Raw genomic sequence first — 16,902 nt, 5'->3', positions numbered from 1 at the left:
TTTTCAATCAAATTTGACAAGTTTGGTAGTATTGAAATTGGTCAGTAGTTATCAGCATCATCCTTAGAACCAGATTTGTGAATAGGAGTTACTTTTGCAGTTTTCCATATTTTGGGGACAGATGAGGTTGCAGTACTTAAATTAATTATGATAATATTATAAATTAATTATGGTAATATTAAGTTGGTTCTGAATAGTGCCCATCTGACCTCCAACATGGCACAATAATGGCCAGGTCAAATATTTTGTTTAAACTATTTTTGAATGAATGGTGCTATTAATTAATTGGCATGTGGTTTTTGCTTAGACACTTCTTGCAGTATTAAACTGGTTTTTAATGAAATTGATGTAGATCTAACCTAATATAATATCCACGCTTCTGTGAAGGATCTTTGAATACCTAATTGACCTTGGAGTAAAGTTAGAGGTCATTGCTTGCAATTTTTTACTTCATTGAGCTTATGAACACAGTGTTTAGTACATAATACAAGTGAATTTTGACCAGACTTTGTATTTAGTTGCATTCTGATGAACAAGTTGATAGTCAGCACTCTAAGTCGCATAATCCGACAGATCTGACTCTGCGCGATTTGATAGGAGTAATCAGTAGCACAAAAAATAGGCCCTGATATGCAGGCACATTATGCAATGGCAGATCGTGATTTTGTTGTTTGTAATTCGACATGATTTATAAGCAAGTATATATGGTACCTTTTTAATTCTATGTCAATAGTTATACTCCCAAAATTTAGTGCCATAATTTAATACAGGTGTTATCATAGAATGAAATAGTTTAAAAGATTGTGTCACAAACAATTGTGCATAATTTATTGTGAATAGTACTCAATGTATGTAGAGACTTGTTTGTTTGAACTTTAAGTTCTTGCTTTGCTTTTGTCCAAATTAACTTAGGAGTGAAATATAATCCTATGTAATTATACCCAGATGTGGTTTTTGTTTGTATTTACACCCAGGCAAGGTCTGGATTTGTTTACCCTTGTAATACAATACTGTTTTTATGAATACAATAATTTTAGTTTATGTAAATTAACATACATTCCACTATTTTTACAAAATGTCTCTTCAGTATTAATCTGCCTTAGTAAAGAACCAATGGTATCAGCACAGTTTCAACTTCCTATCTATTTCTATTGTGTGATGGATTTGTACCTTTTATCTTTCATCAGCTCACTGTTAAAATTTTTTGTAATTTGGTGCTCTTCATCATTGCAACATTGTTATATTACTTTACTATTATGGGCCTGTGTCCAATATTGTTATATTACTTTACTATTATGGGCCTGTGGCCAACATTGTTATATTACTTTACTATTATGGGCCTGTGGCCAACATTGTTATATTACTTTACTATTATGGGCCTGTGTCCAGTATTGTTATATAATTTACTATTATGGGCCTGTGCCCAACATTGTATATTACTTTACTATTACGGGCCTGTGGCCAACATTGTTATATTATTTTACTATTATAGGCCTGTGTCAAACATTGTTATATTACTTTACTATTATGGGCCTGTGGCCAACATTGTTATATTACTTTACTATTATGGGCCTGTGTCCAACATTGTTATTTTACTTTACTATTATGGGCCTGTGGCCAACATTGTTATATTACTTTACTATTATGGGCCTGTGGCCAACATTACTAACAAATTATTGTCATTGTCACTCTCATAGAGAGATTCAATAGATAATTGTTAACTCATAGCTTCAGACAGTACAGCTGACAGAGTAATCTCACATTGCAACACGTCATAGAAAAGTCATGATATCATTCTTAACTCAAAGTTTCAGACTATAGAGCAGACAGAGTAATCTCACATTGCAGCACATCATAGAAAACTCATGCTATCATTCTTAACTCAACGTTTCAGACAGTACAACTGACAGTAATCTCACATTGCAGCACATCATAGAAAACTCACGCTATCATTCTTAACTCAGTGTTTCAGACAGTACAACTGACAGAGTAATCTCACATTGCAGCACATCATAGAAAACTCATGCTATCATTCTTAACTCAACGTTTCAGACAGTACAACTGACAGTAATCTCACATTGCAGCACATCATAGAAAACTCACGCTATCATTCTTAACTCAATGTTTCAGACAGTACAACTGACAAAGTAATCTCACATTGCAGCACATCATAGAAAACTCATGATATCATTCTTAACTCAAAGTTTCAGACTGTAGAGCAGACAGAGTAATCTCACATTGCAGCACATCATAGAAAACTCATGACATCATTCTTAACTCAATGTTTCAGACAGTACAACTGACAGAGTAATCTCACATTGCAGCACATCATAGAAAACTCATGATATCATTCTTAACTCAATGTTTCAGACAGTACAACTGACAGAGTAATCTCACATTGCAGCACATCATAGAAAACTCATGGTATCATTCTTAACTCAAAGTTCTAGACAGTACAACTGACAGTATTCTCACATTGCAGCACATCATAGAAAACTCATGATATCATTCTTAACTCAAAGTTCTAGACAGTACAACTGACAGAGTAATCTCACATTGCAACACATCATAGAGAGATTCATGGTATTACACTTATCTCAAAGCTTCCGTCTGTTTATTGCGGACTTTAAAGTCAAACATGTTGATGTTCAGCTAATCAGGATGTGAATTACATTCACAAATATTTTAGATATAAAATTATCTCGATGCTTTTCAGGTCTAGAATTCTGAAATAGATGGAACCCTTGCTACCTGTAAATCCTGCCAGGAAGATGGATCAATGGATGCTTACCTTCCTCATCTTGGTCTGTGGGTTTCTTTGGATGGCACAGGGACAGAGTATTGGGACCACCACAGTTGACCCCAGCAATGTGGAACTGAATGTGCAGGATAGGATAGCCGTAGTGGGGCACTTGTTTGAGTATCAGCTGGGAGATGCTGCTTTCCATTCTGTCTACAAAATTAACAGAGTACAGTACACATTCTTAATATCTCCTAGTAATGGCACAATATTAGATTGGAAAACAAATCTGCAAATTTGTAATTTTAAGGACAAGGAGCATGTTCAAATTATTTTGAGAACAAATTTTTGTAAGGATTTTGTAAAATAGGTAAAATCAGAAAGGTATTAACTCTTTCATCACTAAGTAACTTTGGGGGATAGAGTCCTCAACACTAAGTAACTTTGGAGTTGTAAAGCAAAATGACTTGTGGATTTTGAAATAACATAACTTTGCCAGTTTAAAGATATCTGGCTGGATTAGGTGTCAAAATCAAGGTCTAAATTCAAATTTTATGACTAATTGACTAAAATGTGCATATCTATTTACAACTGTTAAAATACAGGTGCAAACAGGACATACAAGTGGTAAAATACAAGTAATTATCTATTTACTTCTTAGAAAACTTAGAAAGTTCCCAAAACATGTTCAATTGACCCTAGATGTACTCATGAATAATTCCAGTAGCAGCACAAGTCTTTCTTTCAGGTATATGACAGGTAGAAATTAAAATTCCATAAAATGCCTTGATTTCATCCAAGGTGAGATCGGTCCACACACCTGTATCGCCTCTGGCATGCTTGATCATCGCATTCAAATTCATTAGACAGACAATGTTTCCAAAAACTTCAGCTGAATAGAATATTTGAAAATATTCCAATGCTGTCCTGGAGCCATCTAACAATTGGGTGTGTCCAACTCTCTCAGAAAACTGAAACAAATCTCTTTGGTTTTCCAACTTCGTCCAAACAAAATTACGTGGAGCGTACACTTCCTCCGGTTCAAAACCTTCAAAGTCCTCTTCATCGTCATCACTGTCACCCACATACACATTCCATTGCCTCTCCAGATGCCTTCTCTCATTTTTATCCAACTTTACTAGGTCAGAATTGGTAAAATCCTCTGATAATGCAAAATCTAACACTTCACTCACTTTCTTTGCACTCCGGCATTTTGGATACAAATTTCACCATTCGGAAAACTCGTTAAAAGTGCCTACTTTGTTCAATATTTCTAGTTGTATATTAGCTAAACTCACGAGATAATCCAAATATAATATCTACATTACAAGTAGGAAGTTATTAGAGGTACCCCAAAATTTATATAGTCGGGTACTATAATGTTAGAGAAGAACACTGCCCTAGACCGGTAAAGCGGTCCATAGTGTTTATGGACTTACTTCCCCATGACCGGAAAATTGGTCCATAGTGAAGAAAGGGTTAAGTTTGGAAGATCTATTTTGTGGTCCTACAGTACTACATAAGCATGATTAGTGACATAGCTGTCAAGTTATGTGAGCCAGGTGAGTAACATCAGGCCCACTTGGGCCTCTTCTTTAATATAACACACTTATCTAGTCTTTATATAAGTGTTATACATGTTAATATTTACCTATAGCCTGATGCTAAATATTTTAATTCTTTTAATCTCAGATCAGTAATTTTAGTCATAGACCAGAAGAGCATATGGGATGGCCTTTTGTCTGTTGTATCATTCACTGCCCTTCTGTTCATTGGCACAAGTCACAATTACTGTCCTCCTAAACTACCTAGAGGGTTGCCATGAAACTTTGCATACACATTCATCCCAAAGTCTAGTTGGTCCTTGATGAAAATGGTACTGCTCAGACAGCAAATATGACTACCAGAGTGGCCATATTTAAAATCCTGTTACTCTTGCTGAATGTATGATCATATTAACATGGGGTTTTCAGTAATATACTTCTTATGTATTCTAGCTGGTCCTTACTGAAAAGGGTGCCTATCGGGTCTCAAAAATCTTGCTATTGCTACTTCTCCTGAATAAAAAGCTGTGTTGACATGAGCTTTTCACCAGAAGACTTCTCAGCATGTGTATTGAGTCCTAATTGAAAATGCTGATGGTCTAACATCCAGTATGGCCATCACAGAAGCCATCTTGAAGAATTATGTTATTGCTACTCCTTGTAAATGGAAAGTCATATCAATATGGGGTGTACACCAGAAGAATTTTTTTGGTGTCTAGTTGATCTTAGATTTGGTGTCTAGTTGATCTTAGATTTGGTGTCTAGTTGATCTTAGATTTGGTGTCTAGTTGATCTTAGATGAAATTAAAGTTGATCTGATATCCAGTATGTCCACTATGGCATCATCTTGAAAATCTTGTTGTCACAACTGCTTCTGATTGGATGTCCATATCAGTATGGGGTTTCACCAAAGTACTTCTCATGCTGCTCTAAATGAAAATTGTACCATCTGACATTATATATGGCCACTGCAATGACTATCTTGAAAATCTTTTGATGGCTTCTCCTTCTGAGTGGTTGGTCTTTTGGGGTTTCACCAAAAGTCTTCCTGAAATGTCTAGTATGTCAAATGGTGCTGATCTTACATTCAGTATGGCTGCCATGGTTAGTCAAATGGTGCTGATCTTACATTCAGTATGGCTGCCATGGTTAGTCAAATGGTGCTGATCTTACATTCAGTATGGCTACCATGGTTAGGCAAATGGTGCTGATCTTACATTCAGTATGGTGGCACTCACCAGATAATATGTACTTTTGAGAGAGTGACGTATGTAAGGTGAAGTAGTTCGCATTTAAAACATGCACAGTGGAGAGAATGTTGGCATATCTCTATGCTACATTAATGTAATGTGGATGATATTTCTTTTGGATATTGTACTTTTGGAAATTTTACATGATTTAAGTACACTGCTGACTAAAATGACTGCTCCCTTGTGTTAAAAAATCAGTCTGAATTAGTCTAAAGTGCACTATACATAGCAGCTATTAAAATAGGGAAAATGAATTTTGCCAGACTAGACAATACCAGCTTCTGAAAGTGCAATGAATGAGTTACCAAATATATAAAATGTAAAAAAAGTTATTGGCTCTTTTTTATACAATTGACCTCTGAAGTTCAGGAAGTGAAAATGACCAAGTAGAGCTAGCACTTTTTTGAAAGGTGCACATTTGAAGTAAGGCCAAGCTGTATACTCTATAACCCATAGTACACCCATCAATCATACACCAAAATAAAGGGAATTAAAGGTTCTTTGCATTATACCTAAGATATACAAGGTCTTTTTTAAATAGCCAGTAAAACCAGTGAGGAGAGCCGGGGAAATTCTTTTTCTTTAAAATCCTAACCCTATGCAAAATGCGAAACTGTATAGCGCCACCTATGGCTACCATGGTTAGTCAAATGGTGCTGATCTTACATTCAGTATGGCTGCCATGGTTAGTCAAATGGCGCTGATCTTACATTCAGTATGGCTGCCATGGTTAGTCAAATGGTGCTGATCTTATATTCAGTATGGCTGCCATGGTTAGTCAAATGGCGCTGATCTTACATTCAATATGGCTGCCATGGTTAGTCAAATGGTGCTGATCTTACATTCAGTATGGCTGCCATGGTTAGTCAAATGGCGCTGATCTTACATTCAGTATGGCTGCCATGGTTAGTCAAATGGTGCTGATCTTACATTCAGTATGGCTGCCATGGTTAGTCAAATGGCGCTGATCTTACATTCAATATGGCTGCCATGGTTAGTCAAATGGTGCTGATCTTACATTCAGTATGGCTGCCATGGTTAGTCAAATGGTGCTGATCTTACATTCAGTATGGCTACCATGGTTAGTCAAATGGTGCTGATCTTACATTCAGTATGGCTACCATGGTTAATCAAATGGTGCTGATCTTACATTCAGTATGGCTGCCATGGTTAATCAAATGGCGCTGATCTTACATTCAGTATGGCTGCCATGGTTAGTCAAATGGTGCTGATCTTACATTCAGTATGGCTGCCATGGTTAGTCAAATGGTGCTGATCTTACATTCAATATGGCTGCCATGGTTAGTCAAATGGCGCTGATCTTACATTCAATATGGCTGCCATGGTTAATCAAATGGCGCTGATCTTACATTCAGTATGGCCGCCATGGTTAGTCAAATGGTGCTGATCTTACATTCAGTATGGCTGCCATGGTTAGTCAAATGGCGCTGATCTTACATTCAATATGGCTGCCATGGTGGCTATCTTGAAAATCTTGTTATAGCTCAAGAATATCAGAGATTGTTTCAACACAGTTTTTGTTATTTGTGTCCCTCTTCACGGTCATTAAATATATGAGAAAAATGTTTCTGTGCATTGATTGTGACAAAGACTAATGATGAATACAGAATTTTAGTTTATGGATTTTGAAATTCGTAGAAACTTTAGGATCCATAAGAAAATGTCAACTGTACAACATGTTGCACATGCACTGGCATGGTGGTAAATACTGGTAATGCTAAAATATTACTTATATAAAAATGGCAAAAAAAGAACAAATCTTGATAGTGATGAACTGTGTCTGACGTGGAAGGGTAACAGTTTGCAAATGGTCTGTTATGATAGACTACTTCATGTTTTGGTAGATATAATAAATAACCTATCATGGACTGAACATATCAAACATATCAGTAAAAACATTAATTCAGTTTTATGGCTTCTCAGTAGAATAAGACATTTTCTCCCTGAAAGGCACATAAAACTGTTTTATAACGGTTACATACAACCCTATTTGGACTACTGTAATCAAATGATAAAAACATAGCAAAGCTAGAACATCTTCAAAAAAGCACATTTGGGCTAATATCAATCCAAACATTTAGCTGGTAAGTTAATAATATTACCTATTAAAGACCAAATCCGTTTGAGAAAAGCCAAATTAATGTACAGGATATCCAATAATAGTGCTCCTGAATATTTACAATCACTATTCTATTATAGGCTACCTAGTAGTACGCCCTACCTGTGATCATTGTCTACCAAACCATATAAAATTCCCAAACCAAATAAGGAAATATTCAAAAAAAGTTTCCAATACTCTGGAATTTTGCTCTGGAATAGTATTCCAGTTGAGATTAGAAATGCCCACTCTATTTCCTTCTCCAAACCCAATAGATCCAGTGGCTTCAGAGATGCAGTTAAAATAAATTTACTTTGTATGAGCGCCTCAAGGTAGATTAGTTCTTTGGCTAATTGAGTTACCTCTTTAAATGAAGCCATTATTTCTAATATTATTATTATTATTATTATTATTATTATCATTATTATTATTATATGACTTGTTTAAACTTATCATATACAGCCAGTACAGCCAGTATAAAGTAAGTTCAGCTTTTTTAAATAACATATTTACTGCTGTCTATTAACATGAATCCAACTGTTAACAGTGTAGATACAGACCATTGTCTCATTATGCACTGTAAGTAGATCAAAATCTAGCAGTACATTAGGCAATGGTCGATCAAGGCCTATCGCCTATTTTACATTTTTAAAAACACAGCACAGAATTCAAATTTTTGAATTCCACCTATATTTCCAGTGCTTTAAAACACCAATCCAAACCAAACCAATCCTATATTTCAGGTTATTGAACTTGGTCAGAAGAAGTTACCAGATTGGATGTCTTATAATGAAACCAGTCACATGCTGCATGGTGTACCCATGTTGGATGCAGTGGGCAAACTTTATTTGCAGGTGAAAGCCCAGTGTAAAACCCAAGCACCCTACTGCAGTAATATTGACGAAACTTTCATTGTCACTATTTTAGAGCAAGTTTCTTCACCATCTCGAGGTAGTCTGGTTCTCTCTTTGCATGCCATGCCTGTTTTATCTACAGCTGATTTTTGCTCACTGCATGCGCTAATGTTTAAAATTGAAGAAGATAGAAATAACCTTGTAACTTAGAATTTCAAAGAACACTTATCTTGCATTTAGAAAATTTATCACTAACAATCACATAGAGAATTAATCTGATCCTAAATTTACATTGATTCCTGGCATTCAACCATAGTTTTATAACAGTTAAGAAACCTAAAATGAATGTTTTAGTCTGGTCCTTTGGATTTTTGCAGCATTTATTTTCAGCACGTGGTTTGGACTGAGATGAACACTGAGTATATGATTTTTAAAAATCTGATATTGTCTTAAAATCATCAGCTCTCACTCGTCTCTCACTTGTGGATTCCCTATCTCCCTCATTGACTGGAAATACCATCATGACTTTAACAAATGATCAGTGTTCTTTATCTCTGCTGGCCGAAGCCATCGACCACAGTGAAAATATTCCTTGCTCAATATAATAAATGATATATCGTTTGTCATTGTAAATATCTAGCAGAACTACTGTTTATTCATAATGATTTTAACTTTTTCAACTTTTTCATCATCTGATAGTAACCTTTGTGTGATTTTAATTACTTATAGTTCATTTCACTCATCATAAGTTCCTCTAACACAGAGTCAGAAACAGTGTTATATTTAAACAAACTGCTAAGTTCATTTTCTGTGACATGCACATCTTTAACTCTTGTATCAGTACATGGACACAGCATAATAATGTTGTTGATTCCGTGCTCACAGCAAAGATGTTCTCACATTTTAGATGCATCTTCATCTATTTAGATTAAGTTGTCATTGTTTGAAACCGCATCAAGTGCCTATACAGCTTCCACTTGCTCCACTCAAACTGATGCCCGATATCAAGCAGCATTACCAGCCTTATTCAAAATGTGATGTCCAAAACTTGTTGTTGCAAAATCCAACCACCACCAGCATGTCTTTCACTTTTGATCAATAGCCATCTTGTTATCCAGTTCTGCTTCCTTCCTTCAGGTTATGGCTCAAAGAGTAATCAACTTGCCAAACTAAAAATGAGGACACCAAATGTGTTTCAGTTCAGGGTCCTGGGTCATCTAATTCCTCTAAAGATGCTGTCAGCAAATTATACAGAGCAATTTAAGTTACAGCAGCTGGTCAGTTCTCTCAATCATAGATTCATTCAAGAAAAGTATGATTAGATCCACCTGTATGACTTATTTTTCTTTCACAAGATTTTCAGTATTGATCACTATGGTAATTGAAATTGGAGCCACACAATGGTTTATGTCAGAAAGACAAAATCATGATTTGTAATAATGCAATTTCATTCTGGTCCATCTGGTTGACTGGCAGACTCTACCTCTGATTTTGGAACAGATGATACAAACATAAGACTCTACCTCTGGTTTGGCACAGATGATACAAACCTAAGACTCTACCTCTGATTTGGAACATATGATACAAGCCTAACACTGTACCTCTGATTTGGAACAGATGATACAAACATAAGACTCTACCTCTGATTTGGAACAGATGATACAAACCTAAGACTGTACCTCTGATTTGGAATAGATGATACAAACCTAAGACTCTACCTCTGATTTGGAACAGATGATACAAGCCTAAGACTCTACCTCTGATTTGGCACAGATGATACAAACATAAGACTCTACCTCCAATTTGGCACAGATGATACAAACCTACGACTGTACCTCTGATTTGGAACAGATGATACAAACCTAAGACTCTACCTCTGATTTGGCACAGATGATACAAACATAAGACTCTACCTTTGATTTGGCACAGATGACACAAACATAAGACTCTACCTCTGATTTTGGAACAGATGATACAAACCTAAGACTCTACCTCTGATTTTGGAACAGATGATACAAACATAAGACTCTACCTCTGGTTTGGCACAGATGATACAAACCTAAGACTCTACCTCTGATTTGGAACATATGATACAAGCCTAACACTCTACCTCTGATGTGGAACAAATGATACAAACCTAAGACTCTACCTCTGATTTGGAACAGATGATACAAACCTAAGACTCTACCTCTGATTTGGAACAGATGATACAAACCTAAGACTCTACCTCTGATTTGGAACAGATGATACAAACCTAAGACTCTACCTCTGATTTGGAACAGATGATACAAACATAAGACTCTACCTCTGATTTGGCACAGATGATACAAACATAAGACTCTACCTCTGATTTGGCACAGATGATACAAACCTAAAACTCTACCTCTGATTTGGCACAGATGATACAAACCTAAGACTCTACCTCTGATTTGGCACAGATGATACAAACCTAAGACTCTACCTCTGATTTGGTACAGATGATACAAACATAAAGGTGCCCTTAATACCATCAGATACAATCCACACTCAGCTAAAACAACTGCTAGGTTTTCAATATTGTTTGTGACATCAGCTTTGAAGAATCTTATTTAGAAACTCTACCTGTATATCATGGAATGTGATCAGACTTCGGGTCAGATATAACTTATTTCCTGTCTACAGAACACCTATAGAGTTGTTATAGTTCCAGCCAACCAGATTTCTGATGTATGTGATGTGATTTGGATTTTTAACGTAGCTTTAGCAATTTTTCAGTCATATCGCTATGATGTCTGCAATGTGGCAGTTTGTAGTGATGTCTTGCACTGGGGCATCATGCCGCAGACATGTAGCATGATGTCCCACCCAGTCACATTATCCTGATACCAGGCCAACCAGTCCTAACACAACCTCTTACTGCTGAGTGCCAAGCGAGGCAGCTGTTAGTACCGTTTTTGTAAATCTTTGGTATGACTCAGCCGGGGATTGAACCCATGACTTCCTGCATCCGAGGCGGACGCTCTAACCACTAGGCCACCTGAGCAGTGATCAGATTTCTGAATCAAAATATTCGTATCAAAAGGGGTACTCACTGTGCTTGTTCCCAGTAACTCTTTTCCTACCTGTTCATCAGTTCCTCAAATTTCCTATAGGGAATGCTTTCTCTGACCCCACCTGACTTTTACTGTTATTAACACAAATTTTTATGTAAAGAGATACCTGTGAATTTTGAAATTGTAAATGGCTTATGTGAATGGTATTAAAGTTAATTGAATTTTTAATGAAAGTTAAGTGCAGTGAAAGCAAATATTTTGAGTTACAATGCCACTCTGTTGGGAACACAACTTTCATGTAAGTTGGGGGTTAGCTACAGATCAATTCCTCTGTGCCCACTTCCTGTCACACATCCTACAAACGTTTCTTTTTCTTTTTAATATGCATTTCTTTGGAGAAGAACTATGCACATTTACATATATAAAAAACACATAAAACCCCAAATATCTTACCTGTGATGTACCTATATTTTAAGTACTGTGAAATTATTCCCTTAATGTATGGGGTGCTATAATTACACTGTATATGGTCTTAAACTAAGTAACATAAAAGAGTAAAAACCACAAGTTTTTTTGTAAAATTCAAGAAATAAATTTTTTTCCCTAAAATACAAAGTGAAAAACAAAAACTTCAAAAAACACTTACAGTATTTTGAATGAAATCCAATATGGTCCTAAAAGTTCTGTCACAAGTGCAAATGTATGAAGTTCCAATTGATTTCCACTGGTGTTCCAAATAAATTCCAGTATTGAATATTGATGTGCCTGTAGCCTCAAATGTGTTAATGTGTCAATGGCTTGAAATATGCTAATTTACCAATGGCCTGGAATATGGCAGTGTGTTAATAGTCTTGATGTAACACGTTAATATAGTTCAAAAGGTCCTTGACTGAATTCACTATGATTCCAAAGTAATGATTTTGTGCTCAAAGTATTAGTAAGTATTTTGTAATTTCCAGTAAATAATTTAAATAAATAAATCCACCCAAATTAGGAACTGAACAGTACAATAAGCCTGATTTCACTTCTGGTATTAAGGTAGGAATGAATAATTTTCTAAGTAAACAACATCAATATAAAAAACTAATAGAGCCAGGATGTAGGTCAGTTTCTTATCTAAAACATCCAAGTTGTCAACAACTTTAGCAATTTCCAGGTGGAAAACTAATATCCAGGGCTCAGATTTACCTCCATAGATAATTTTCTAAATATTTAATCTATAATCATAGAAAAATATTTAGCTATGCATTTTTTTGTTTCAATAGTCAGGTAGACCATTATTTTGATTTTGGATTAAGGTCAGTTACAAAATACAAATATACATAACATATAATCATGGAGAAATGCCAACAAATGATACAAACTAACTATATATAACAATGCAAACTACTTCAGACAAAAGTTTTATAGAATTTTAAAATTACAAAAAAGAGTAGCATGTATACATCTACTAGATACATTCTTTTGATTCTTTACCTGACACCCTTTTGAAAATTTAAATTTTAATGGAAATTGACAAGAACTGATTCCAGTAAAGCTGTTTTAGTGCATAAAGCTTTAAATGGAACTGCATCATAATATATACTATACATGTTTATAGAGATACAGTCTAGTTATTATCCATGCCTTATAGAAGATGGAAAGGAAATATCATGATACCAAACTTAAACTATGGTGAAGAATCTTCAGATTTTCACTAGTTCTTGTCTGGAACAGCTTGCCGTTTAAAATTTAAGAAATCAAAGTATCTCCATGCTTTTAAAATAGATGCTCTGACTGCATATTAGATAAATGATAAATACTGTATGCTGTTTCAAATTTTGTTAAATCTATATATAGTGCATAAATATATTGTTGAGAAAGCATTAAGTGATAACATGGTTTTTTACTAATTATTTTCTATTATTAAAGCATTATTATTATTATTATTATTACTGTTACATGTATATTCATAGCATACCCATGCTCGTGCTTTATAATGCTATTGATGGGAGCCATAAAAGTAACTTGTTATAAATGAGAAAGATGTGTCCAGAGGGAAGTTGCAACATGGCATGGTTCTGATAGTGAATTAAAACTCAAAAGTAGGGTATTTAATTATTTAATTAATTTAATTTACTTGGTTATCATGAGAGAGAAAATTAAGTCACATGTAGCAGTGATAAAAAGCAAAATCTGACCAATTTATTGGAATCCATGACCATACAAATGTTGTATAAGTGGCAGTGGTATACTTAGTGGCTGTGTAATAATATAAAAGGGATAGTGGTATACTGAGTGGTTGTATAATGATATAAAAGGGGTATTGGTATACTGAGTGGTTGTATAATGATATAAAAGGGGTATTAGTATAATGAGTGGATGTATATTATAAAAGTGGTATTGGTATAATGAGTGGTTGTATAATGATATTATAAAAGGGGCAGTGGTATAATGAGTGGTTGTATAATTATATTACAAACTCTTGTCCATCATACCTATCAGACCTCACCCATGTGTACACACCAGCAAGATACTTACGCTCCTCTTCTGACAATCGTATACTCATTATTCCAAGTATGAAAACAAAGTCATATGGAAAGTGTTCTTTTGCATACCAGGACCCAGCAACGTGGAATGAATTGCTCACTGAACTTAGACACAAAGACACAGTGATCACATTCAAGAGGGCTCTCAAAACTCACTTATTTCGACTGCAAGAACAAACTTAAAGACCTAATAATGTTTCCTACCTGAAATATTCTCGGCATGTTTTTTTTTATGTTTTCTAATTTCATTGTGTTTGTTTTTGTAGTCATATCATTATAAGTTTTTTATCTTATAGGTGTTGTCTAATGTTGTAAAGCGCTTAGAGCTTCTAAAGATTAGGCACTATACAAAGTCCTCATTATTATTATTATTATAAAAGAGATAGTGGTATACCATATTTCATGTTATTTCTCGTACATGAAAAAATAATTATTAATTTCTGTGTAAGAAAAATTATATGTAAAATAAATAATTATCATTTGGTGGTACAGACCATGCACATAAAATAAAGGGATCGTACCTGAACAAGTTCTATGGAACTCAAGAATCTAATTACAATAAAAATAAAAGTACTCAAAGATTTTTGTTGTTATTAGTGAAGGGGGGGGATTATGTCTCAGTATGCAAGCTCATCTGCATTTAGAGTATATGTAGCTGTTATGTTGTGTAATGTTGGCAAAATGATTAAGATGGTTTGAACATGTATTAGTTATGGGTAAATTGTACACAATGATATGAGACCACATTGTCAAGAAATTAAGTGCAGCTTGTGTTTTTACATTAACAATTATCTCATTATCAAATTGCAATAAAAAAAATAAAGAACTCGAAATCATGTTTTAATTAATGCGCGCAAGAGCACACGCGTATGTGTGTGTGTACATGTTTGTGTGAGAGAGAAACAAAATCTTGTAAGTGTATGAGACCATATTTATTCAGGGTGGTTTTTATTTGTAGCATTTGCAAAGAGAAAAAAAAGAGTGTCACCTTATGATTGGGATAATCTTCATGTATTACAACCCTACTATTTTACATTATCAATAAATACCACTGAATCAACAATTCCTTCTTGTTTTATTACAATGTACATTGTCCCAACAACCTCATTAGTATTCAGTGTTATTTGCACGGTAATTAAACATGCTTAGCGCTTTGGGTTATTCCAGTTGAAAACAGATTGAGTGCAAGAATGGACAGAAGAGGTCAAATCAGCAAGGCTGCCAGTAGGGAAATGAGGCTCTCTTTAGGGAAATGAAAATCTGTCAGTGTGCTTTTGAAGCTGTTGTCCATACAGCAGATGTTTGTAAGGACAAGCGATCATATGTATTACTTGTTATTCTAACTCGCCAATAAAGATAATAGAGGGCTATATCGTAGAATGGATTTGCAATAAAATGTTAATTATGTCCAAGTCAAAACAGAAAGAGTACTTAAAAGATAGTATATGTACATATACAAAAAATAGATTTAAGAGAATCTATGACTTTCATATTTTTGATAGAAAATGACTAGGTTTCTATATTTCATGTTTGTATGACTATGATGAAACAATAAGACTAGTTGACCATTGGTCTATAGTCTTCACTTTAGCATGTACTGAGATGTAATTTTTGTTGGATAAGAAAACATCAAAGATCAAAGATCTTCTGAACTCATTTTAAAATGCACGTGTTTTGTTACAGTGATGGACTTAATGAGAACTAATTAACGATAATATTTAAAGGTATGGTCTGTGAAGTCCTTTGTTCAGTTGTTAATAACACCAGTAGATATTGTAATGCGGGGGGAGGGTCAGTGAGTAACGGCCAGGAGAGTTAGTATAGTAAGCAGTCTAAAAATATAGCTAATATTTACTAAGCGTTTTGAACAGAATCTTGTGACTTATTTTCAGCTTCATTTGCATGATTAAACTTGTCAGAATATATATATATATATATATATTTGCAGTATGATTTGGGGGGTCACATGACCTTATGACTTATGCTGCGAGCACCCATGCTTATGCATCAATCATTTTATTTTCTCACCAACAAATAATTATTAATTTTGTAAAAACAGTGGCAATACACATTTGTTTTTTGCAAACATAAATCTTCTTTGTAGAAATTTTATGTCTGATAATTTAATGGAATTTTTTGAAAGATACAAAGTGATATATATGAAAATTATGATACATTTAAATGTTTATTTTTTTGATAACTGGATTGTGTACAAAAAATTAAAGGGTAAGAAAAAATACATGTAATACAGTACATAGTGGTCATGTAATAATATTATAAAAGAGTCAGTGGTTAGTGGTATACTGAGTGGTTGTATAATGATATATGATTGTGAAGACAACTTGACATGGATTGATATGCATCTTTTTTTTATTTTTTCGTCGTGTACTAAATACAAAAAGATATGGATCACTCTATTGTTTGATACAGCAGGGCATTGCAACAATTCACATTTTGTGCTAACTGTATGTGACAATGGTTCTTCTAGAGCAGAGGTGGGCAAACTTTCCAGTGCAAGTGCCGCATACACAAATTTACACCTTGTCGCGGTAAAGTAATTAAGTAAAATAATTTTGCTTTGCTGTACAGGTTAAACATTTCTTAATTTTTAAATAATTTTGTCTTTCTTTAATTTTGATTCAATTAACATGAAATCACCTTTTCTTGGAGGCATCCATTTCATAGTTAATAACTTTGTTTTCTTGTTTTTTTTTAATTTTTATTGTAGCTTTAACAATTTTATTCATATTGCTAAAATGTATACATTGTGGCAGCTTATAGAGATGTCTAGCACTGGGGCATCATGCTTCAGACATGTGGCATCATGTCCTACCC

General features: G+C 34.6%; 1 protein-coding gene and 1 pseudogene across 1 annotated transcript in view; both read left to right on the top strand.

Moving 5' to 3' along the window:
- LOC149787535 (dystroglycan 1-like) overlaps positions 1–16,902 on the top strand; it is a 43,367-nt gene that overhangs the window by 17,882 nt on the left and 8,583 nt on the right. The window contains exons 2-3 of the mRNA XM_089973669.1: positions 2,717–2,969; positions 8,397–8,604. Coding sequence (XP_089829795.1) covers positions 2,736–2,969; positions 8,397–8,604 — 442 coding nt within the window. The 5' untranslated portion in view covers positions 2,717–2,735. The remainder of the gene's footprint in view (positions 1–2,716; positions 2,970–8,396; positions 8,605–16,902) is intronic.
- LOC149787536 (uncharacterized) lies at positions 9,683–10,896 on the top strand (annotated as a pseudogene).

Source organism: Sinohyriopsis cumingii, chromosome 11 (assembly GCF_028554795.1).
Source record: "Sinohyriopsis cumingii isolate HCF-2022 chromosome 11, ASM2855479v2, whole genome shotgun sequence".
NCBI lineage: Eukaryota > Metazoa > Mollusca > Bivalvia > Unionida > Unionidae > Sinohyriopsis > Sinohyriopsis cumingii.
Note: the sequence above shows the minus strand (reverse complement) of the source record. Positions and strands in the feature narration are given on the sequence as shown.